The 8,962-nt window shown below is 53.5% G+C and overlaps 1 protein-coding gene across 1 annotated transcript; it reads left to right on the top strand.

Moving 5' to 3' along the window:
- The first annotated feature begins 3,862 nt into the window (after positions 1-3,862).
- LOC128795655 (protocadherin alpha-2-like) lies at positions 3,863-6,655 on the top strand. Its single transcript, XM_053956639.1, is given in 2 exon segments — positions 3,863-4,750; positions 4,753-6,655. Coding segments are annotated over 2 exon segments (2,526 nt in total). The 5' UTR covers positions 3,863-3,895; the 3' UTR covers positions 6,424-6,655.
- The last annotated feature ends 2,307 nt before the right edge of the window (positions 6,656-8,962 follow it).

Raw genomic sequence — 8,962 nt, 5'->3', positions numbered from 1 at the left:
AGTTGTCCCAATATCATCTTTAGAAAGAATTTTACTCCCAGGTGTTTCCATCTGATATAGCTGAAGCATCACAAAACATGAAATGTCAGCATCAGAGGTTCTGCTGTAAGCTGCATGGACGGCGCCATCCCTGAGTTTATTATAGTATTGTCATTGCTGAGAAGGATAAGCAAAAACCGTGTTGAGCTTTGAGATAGGAATAAAACTGGGGTCTGTGACAACTGAGTAGGGCCTGGCCATTTCCTTTTCTGGAGGGTGACCTTGAGAAGTGGGAAAACATGATTTTGGGGACACTGCAAATCCATGGGACGGCCACGGGCCATGATATAAGAAAAGAACATGAGATTGTATTTTGTCCTGAGAACACGTCTCAGAGTGGTGAGTGGAGGATGCACTAAAGGAAAGTGTGAGGCAGGATGGAACAGAATGCTCTTGCCAAGGATTATTTCCCAGGCCCTATGGGTCTGGAGTGGGACACCTTCCTGATCATGAGACAGTGTTTGATACTGAAATGCTCACAAATGTTCTTTGAGCTTCTTGGTATCTTTCACCAGAGATAAGCCCTGTGCTGCTGCCTGCCTGGTGTAGGCCGTACGTTGGTAAGAGCTGGTGAGATGGAGAGTGCTGAATGTTGTTGGATGAGCTGCTTGTTTCAGAACTGCTGTTGTGGAAGGGAAGCACTTCAGGCTGCTGTCCTGGTGTCATGGTGGGCATTCATAGATGTTTTCACAGCCATGGGTGTTGCCATGATGGTTCCTTGCTCCTTCTCAGGTGGGATTTATAAGGACAATGAGTCTGTAATCTTTATGTGCTCAACTTCCCCTACTTGTGCACTGCACAGGTGGCCTCAGGGGAGATGATTTGTTCTGATGTCACACGGAGCTCCTTCTGGTGTTTGCAGGTACAAACCTGCACTGCAGCCCAGCTCTGGTTTCATGTGGTACAAGTTCTCCCACTCAACTGACCTTGGGAGTGCTTTTGTGCTTTGGTATTTGCTGTGGTTCTCTTGATGATATAAAGATGTGTGGACTGGGGTCAGAGCTGTCACAATTCTAATCACAGAATCTTCATGAACTCTAAATGAAGCTTTGTGGTGTTTCCACCTGAGATTGCTGAAAAGGAGCAAAGCATTGGTGGTGAACAGGCAGCTGGGGAGAGCCTGCCAGCTGCTGTGTGGCTTTGCAGCCCTCAGTATGTTCTCTATGCCAATCATGTAGGAAGATGAGGATGTACAAAGAATTGAATCACGCAGAGCAGAGTTTACAGCTGGGTCATATTGCTGGGTTCTAGCAATGTTTGATATTTTGGCAGTGATCCTGCATGTGGCACTAAATAGGGCCTGGACCCGTGAGGTGGGGAGGATGACTTTGAGCAGGGAAGAATGTTGCCTAAAGAAAATGTGGCTACTGAGTAGAACACAATCTATGTCGTTGGGGAGGAGTTACAGAGATCTCATTTCACATGCTATGGGATAAAGAATATAAGTAGCAAACCTTGAGAAAAGGCCCATGTGCATAGGGCTGCTCCCCTGGGACCCTGTCAGGGCCTCCTGTAGTTCTGCATATTCTTGTGCTCTCTTGTTCCTTGTGACATTGCTGCTTGTGACACTACCTGCCATACATGCCTGATAATGCTTGTATTTTGTGTGGAATGTTGTTGGTCAAACAGAAAGTTTTGCAAATTTGTATCATGCCAGCCTTCTTGGAACATTATCTCGGTTATTTCTCTGGTCTCGGTCTTGCTAGGGACAGGAAATTGCTGGTAACATCAAGGGACACGTTCCCTCAAATCCTATACTCCTGGTTCTGGTGTTTCTTTTCCTGAAAAAGCAACCAGCAATGCTACGGGTGAGTTGCTTGTACCTGAAGAAGCTGTGTGTGAGAGGCAAAAGTACTTTGGTTCCCGTTCAGCTGTGGTGTCTTCATATTGGATTGACTGAATGTTGCCTGGATTGAAATGCCTGTGGGTTTGGAGCACCACAGCCTGCTCTCATTCCTTTCCTGTTGCTGCCTGGCACAGGGTGAGCACGTGGAAGCAAGGACAGATGGAGAAGTGACATTAATGCATTTTTGGGATAGATGTTGTTGGGCATGCAGCAGATATTCTCAGTGGCAATGCCATGGTGTTACATTTGTGGTTTTGGGTTGGATTTGCAGGTGGAACATGAGTCAGGAAGAAGAGCTCTTCATAGAAGGGTAGCAGGACTGCTCGACTGTGATGTCATTGTGCGTTTGTGACACCAGAGGATCATTGTGCCGGGCTGTGATGAGTTTGAGTTCCCGAATGAGGGACTCGTCAGGGTTGTTTGGAATCTTCGGAGCCTCTTTCATTAGGTGCCTCAGCAGCTGTTTCTCAGGCTTTTGTGTCAGAGGGTGGTGGAGCCTGTTCTGATGTAGCAGAGCTGTTCTTTGCCATCTGACTGCCTTGCTGTGCTACTGCAGCTCCTTGAGAGGACTGGAGGCTGAAGAGTTTGGCCTTTGTTCTAAAGGGAGGGCAATCTGCAGGTGCATGGGTGGGAGGTAAGCAGAAATGTTGTTCGTTGTTCCCTATCCACAGGGATAGGAGGTGGTAGGGAAGAGAAATGAGAACTCTGGCCCAAAGGCATGTCTGTGGTTTGTGGCAGGGGTGCTGTAGATATCTTTAATATATTTCTTGAAGGAAAAAATGAGCAGAAGTTACAAGGATGGAAGCAGAAAATGTGAAAGGCAATGTCATGGCACAAAGAATGAGGAAAGAAAACAAAGATAAAGGAAGAGAGAAAGGACAAAGAGACAGGAAGAAAGAAGTAGAAAATGAGATAAAAAATTAAATATAGACTTGAAGGAATCAGTGTCAAATAAAAGAATGAGATCTTTTTCCAAAGGACATTTACATTGTTCGTTGTGAGGACGTTGAAAACATTTTGGCCAAGGAAAAAAAGGAGAAGAATAGAGAAGGTGGAATTAGAAGAGGAGGGGGCAAAATAGGACAGGGATAAGTAGGAAAGAAAAGATGGGAAAACAGAACAAGGAAAGAGAAGGGAAAGAGAGAGAGCAGAAGGGCAAAAAATAAACAGGAAAAGGAAGTAAGAAGATTTAAAAGAAAGTAAGGAGCTTATGCAAGTAAAAATAAAGCCAAAAGGAAAGTAAGGGAGAAAAGTACAAGATAGAAAAATAGAAGTGACAATACAGCAGATGAGCAGAACGCACCTACCTCTGCCGAGAGAGTTGGAGTTGGTACATAACAAAACTCCATCCTGGCCATAGCATCGGGATCCGGCGCTGATGGCTCCCACTTCGATGATCAGTGTCGCAGCGCTGGAGGCAACTGACGAACTTTGCAGTGCGGCTAAAGAATGGTGGAGGATGGAAAAAGAAAAAAAAAGGGAGTAAAGAATGGTGAGGACAATGACGAAGAAGATGAAGGAAAAGAAGACGGAGAAGGAGGAAAGAGTAGAAAGACGGGGGGAAAGTAGGAGAGAGAAGGGAAACGAAATATTATTAAAATGAGGGAATTGAGCGAAGAAAGCAACATGAAGTAAGAAAGACGAGGTAAGAACAAGATATGAAGGATTGTTTGCAAGGAACAGCGAGCGACACAAAACATGAATAATAAAAAGAAAGAGAATCATGGTAGGAAGAAACAGCAGAGCAGGCGGCCATGACGGAGCGGAGGCAGCGGCGCTGTGGCGGATCGGGTGAGGCGGCGGAGCAGCGCACGGTGTCGCTGCAGGCTCAGGAACGGCGTGTGGGCGGCTCCGCCCCGGTGCGGCGGAGAGCCCGGCTGTGAGCGCGGGGGGGCGGCGCGGGCCGGGCAGCAGAGCCGGTGCGTCCGGGCGGCGGCGGGGAGCCGTGCGGGGCCCGGGCCGGGGCCGGCAGCCAGAGCGGCGGCGGCCACAGCGGCGGCGGCGGCGGCGATGGGAGAGCGCTGGTGTGCGGCGGTGCTGCGGGTGCTGGTGCTGCAGGCGGCCTGGGCGCTGGCGGGCGGGCAGGTGCGCTACTCGGTGGCGGAGGAAGCCAAGGCCGGCACGGTGGTGGGCCGTCTGGCGCAGGACCTGGGCCTGGAGGCGGGCGAGGCGGAGGCGCGGCGGCTGCGGCTGGTGGCGCAGGGCCGGCGGGCGAGCGTGGAGGTGAGCGGGGCGAGCGGCGCGCTGCTGGTGAGCTCGCGGCTCGACCGGGAGGAGCTGTGCGGCAAGAGCGCGCCGTGCGCGCTGCGCCTGGAGGTGCTGCTGGAGCGGCCGCTGCGCGTCTTCCATGTGGAGCTGGAGGTCACCGACATCAACGACAATGCCCCCATCTTCCCCGCCGCCCGCAAAAACCTCAGCATCGCGGAATTGTCTGTGCCGGGGTCTCGTTTCCCTCTGGAGGGCGCGTCGGATGCGGATATCGGAGCGAACGCGCAGCTCTCCTACACACTCAGCCCCAGCGAGCATTTCGGCTTGGAAGTGAAATCAAATAAGCGAAATCTTGTACCCGAACTCGTTTTAACGAAACCTCTGGACCGCGAGACGATTCCCGTTCACCGGCTGGTGCTGACAGCGAGTGACGGGGGCCGGCCGTCTCTGAGTGGGACAATGGAGCTGGTGATCTCGGTGCTGGATGCAAACGACAACGCGCCCCAGTTCAACCAGTCGGTGTATAAAGTGCAGCTGCCGGAAAATACGGCCTCGGGAACTGTATTTTACCATCTAACAGCGACAGACAAAGATGAGGGAAGTAATCAAGAGGTATATTATTCTTTTAGCGACGCAATTTCTGGCAAAATACAGGACCTTTTCAAATTGACGAAAAGTCCGGGGAAATACGGACTATTGGTGAACTGGATTTCGAGGACGTTCAGTCTTATGACCTGGAGATCGAAGCGAGAGACAAGGGAACGCCCCCGCTGTCGGGTCACTGCAGCGTGGAACTGAAGGTGCTGGACGTGAACGACAACGCGCCGGAGGTGTGGGTGACGTCGCTGTCGGTGCCGGTGGCGGAGGACGCGTCGGTGGGGACGGTGGTGGCCCTGCTGAGCGTGTCGGACCGGGACTCGGGGGAGAACGGGCGCGTGCGGTGCTGGGTGTGGCCGGCGTCGCCGTTCGGTCTGGAGGCGACGTTCGCGGGCTCGTACTCGCTGGTGCTGCGCGAGGCGCTGGACCGGGAGCGGGTGTCGGAGTACGAGGTGGAGGTGCGTGCGGAGGACGGCGGGGCGCCGGCGCTGCGCGCCAGCCGCGGGCTGCGGGTGCCGGTGTCGGACGTGAACGACAACGCGCCCGCGTTCGCGCAGGCCGTGTACACGGTGCTGGCGCGGGAGAACAACGCGGCGGGCGCGGAGCTGGCGCGGCTGTGGGCGCGGGACCCGGACGAGGCGGGCAACGGGCGCGTCAGCTACTCGGTGTGGGAGGGCGGCGCGGGCGGCGGCGGCTGGCGGGCGGCGTCGAGCTACGTGTCGGTGGACGCGGAGAGCGGGCGTCTGTGGGCGCTGCGGCCCCTGGACTACGAGGAGCTGCAGGTGCTGCAGTTCGAGGTGCGCGCGGTGGACGCGGGGGAGCCGCCGCTGTGCGGCAACGCCACGGTGCAGCTCTTCGTGCTGGACGAGAACGACAACGCGCCGGCGCTGCTGCCGCCCGCGGGCTCGGCACCGGAGGCGGGCGGCGTGGCGGCAGCGGAGGCGGCGGCGGCGGCGGCGGCGGGCTCGGAGTCGGGCACGCTGTGGGCGTGGGCGGCGTGGGGGGCGCCGGCGGGGCAGGTGGTGGCGAAGATCCGCGCCGTGGACGCCGACTCGGGCTACAACGCGTGGCTGCGCTACGAGCTGTGGGAGCCGCGGGGCAAGGGCCCGTTCCGCGTGGGGCTCTACAGCGGCGAGGTGAGCACGGCGCGGGCGCTGGACGAGGCGGACGGGCCTCGCCAGAGGCTGCTGATCGTCGTGCGCGACCACGGCGAGCCGGCGCGCTCGGCCACGGCCACGCTCAGCGTGTCGCTGGTCGAGGCCGCCGAGGCGGCGGCGGCCGCGGCCGCGGGATCCTCGTCGTCGTCGTCGTCGTCGTCGGTGTCGCGGTCGGCGCTGGGCGTGGAGCTCGGCCCCGGCGCGGCGAGCGCGGCGACCAACGTGTGGCTGGTGGTGGCCATCTGCGCGGTGTCGAGCCTCTTCCTGCTGGCCGTGGTGCTGTACGGGGCGTCGCGCTGGGCGCCGCGGGCGGCCGTGCTCTCGGGGCCCGGGCCCACGACGCTCGTGTGCGCCAGCGAAGTGGGCAGCTGGTCGTACTCGCAGCGCCACAGCCGCAGCCTGTGCGTGGCGGACGGCGCGGCCAAGAGCGACCTCATGGTTTTCAGCCCCAACTTCCCTCCGCCGCCGCCCGGCCCCGCGCCCAAGGACACGCAGCCGGAGCCCTCCGCTCTCCTCGACACGGTCAGTGGTCCTTCCTTCATTCCCTTCTCTGCTCCTTTTCATCCGCCCTCTTGAGAAGCTGCTCTTTGAAGCCGGGCTCAGTTCCCACGGCTTACGGACGTTGGGTACTTAGCGGGTCCTTAAGGATGCCAAAGGCACATTTGCATCTGTCACCACGACCTTGCTGGAGCCCCCGGCTCTTTCTGAGAGGGTCCAGAATATAGATAAGGCAGCGTCCCTGAGCAGTTCCTGTAGGTGCTCTAAATGTGAGTTCTGCTCTAGAATTAAATTACTTTTCTGTGCCACATGAGGTGCTCGGAGTTGTGAGATTTGCAGACAGCAAGGGGGTTCTGTTTCTCATGTGTAGCATTTCCACCCCATTTGGGTGAAGGGGTTCAAGACAGCCAGGCTGTGTTGGTGACAGACTCGCAGGCGCTGTGGATGGATCACCTCATAGCCTTTGCTGCCTGATAACCGTGCTGGTATTCATTTGTCTTTTTATTGGAAACGGCCCTCCTCCACCTTAATTATGGTCATATGAAGGTATGATGCAAGGTGTAAAGTGGATATTGAAGGACAAAAGTTCTCTATTATCATTCTACTATGAGACTCATTTAGAAAATAGGGTAATTGTGGCCACGATTTCCTATGATCTTCCTATGTTCGTTTTGCAAGTATCATGCTGTTCTGGTTAGTAGTATGAAGAGTTCAGGGAGAAGAGTGTGACCCAAGGTATGTGTTTCAAGAGGGAAATTTTTCTGTAGTTTTCCTGCTGCCCACGTTCCTGAGGATTTGCATTTCTGACCAGAGAGCGAGTGTGAAGTACACTGTCCTTTTTTGGTGTTTTCTCAGAATTTTCATCAATCGTTACATCAATGATCAAGACTTAAAAGGGCTTTAAAAGTGGAAATTTTCACTTCTGTAATGAAGAAACAAACAAATAGCCCCCAAAATCCATGAATCACCTTTCCCCACCAATTTTTAAGTAACATTCTCCTACACAGGCAGTATCATGTATTAGAGTAGTGTCCTTGCCACAGTTTTGGTGCTTGGAGCACAAAGTCAATGTCATTGCTGTTTAGAGGTTCCCACATCACCACTGAAGATTGTATTCCTCATAAGGAAGCATTAGAAACCATGAGGTGTCAGCAGCAGAGCATCTCCTATACACTGTGTTGATGATACCGTCCATGGATATTTACGGTGTGTCATTGCTGGGAAGGATCAGCGATGGTCACGCTGAACCTTGTGGTAGGAAAGGAAACTGTGATCTGTTGTGTAGAGTAGGGCCTGGCCCTTTTCTGATGGGAGGGGTGACCATGAGGAGCAGAAAGACTTGTGTGGGGAAAGAGAAAATCCTTGGGGAGACCAAGGATCATAAAGGAAAATATCATGAGGTTATATATTTGTCTTTCGAACACATTTCAGAGTGGGGGAGTGAAGGATTTGTACAGGAAAAGGTGAGACAGGATGGGAACATTGTGTTCTTGTTGAGGATGCTTTCCTCAGTTCTAAGGGTGTGGAGTGGGAGGCCTTCCTGATAATGAGATGAGAGTGTGGTACTGAAATGCCCACAACGTCCCTTGCAGTGTCTCCAGCAGGGACTGTGGCTTCTGCTGCTGCCTGCCTGGTGTAGGCCATGTGTTGGTAAGAGCTGGGGAGATGGAGAGTGCTGAATGTTGTCTGAGGAAACAACTTCTTCAGGTTCAAGGTTTCAAGGTGTTGTGGGAGGGGAACGCTTCAACTTGCTATCCTCGTGTAGTAGTGGGCTTCCATAGTAGTTTACACAGCTGTAGATTTTGTCATGATGATTCCTTGCTCCTCCTCAGGTGGGATTTAAAGGGATTTATTTTATTACATATGGTTGTAAAGTTTATGTGCTCAACTTCCTTTACTTGTGCAATGCACAAGTGTCCTCAGTAGAGATGGTGTGTCCTGATGTCACATGTGGATTGTTCTGATATCTGCAAGAACACCCAAAACCCTGCATGATTAGCCCAGTTCATGTGGTGCAAGCTGTCCCACGCAGTTGACACTGTGAGTGCTCATGTGCTTTGGCACTTGCTGTGTTCTCTTGAAGGAATAAATCTGTGTGGGCTGGGATCAGAGCTGTCACAGCTCTAAACACAGAATTTTTAACAACTCTAATCTGCAGCTCTGTGGTGTTTGTAAGCGAGATTACTGAAAAGGAGCAAAGCATTCACGTTGAAGATCATGTAGCTGGGAAGAGCTTTTAGACATTGTGTACATCTTTTGTGGTGATCATGAAGGAAGATGAGGAAGTACAAGGGCCTGGATCACATGCAGGTGGTGTTTACAGGCAGGACATGTTGCTGAGGTTGAGCAATGTTTGATATTTTGGCAGTGATCCTGTGCGTGGCATTAAATAAGGCCTGGGCCTGTGTGATGGGGAAGGTGAATTTGAGTGGGGATGAGTGTTGCCCCAGGGAAGTACAAATGCTGAGCAGAACACGGCCTGCATCGCTGTGGAGGAACTGGAGAATGTCTGGTTGGCTGTGGAGATCTCATTTCCTGTGCCTTGTGACAGAGGATGCCAAGAGAAAGCCTTGAGAAAATGCCCACCACGTAGTGCTGCTCTTCTGGGATCCTCTCA

Source organism: Vidua chalybeata, chromosome 15 (assembly GCF_026979565.1).
Source record: "Vidua chalybeata isolate OUT-0048 chromosome 15, bVidCha1 merged haplotype, whole genome shotgun sequence".
NCBI classification, from domain to species: Eukaryota; Metazoa; Chordata; class Aves; order Passeriformes; family Viduidae; genus Vidua; species Vidua chalybeata.
The sequence above is the reverse complement of the archived record's forward strand: the minus strand, read 5'-3'. Positions and strand labels throughout refer to the sequence as shown.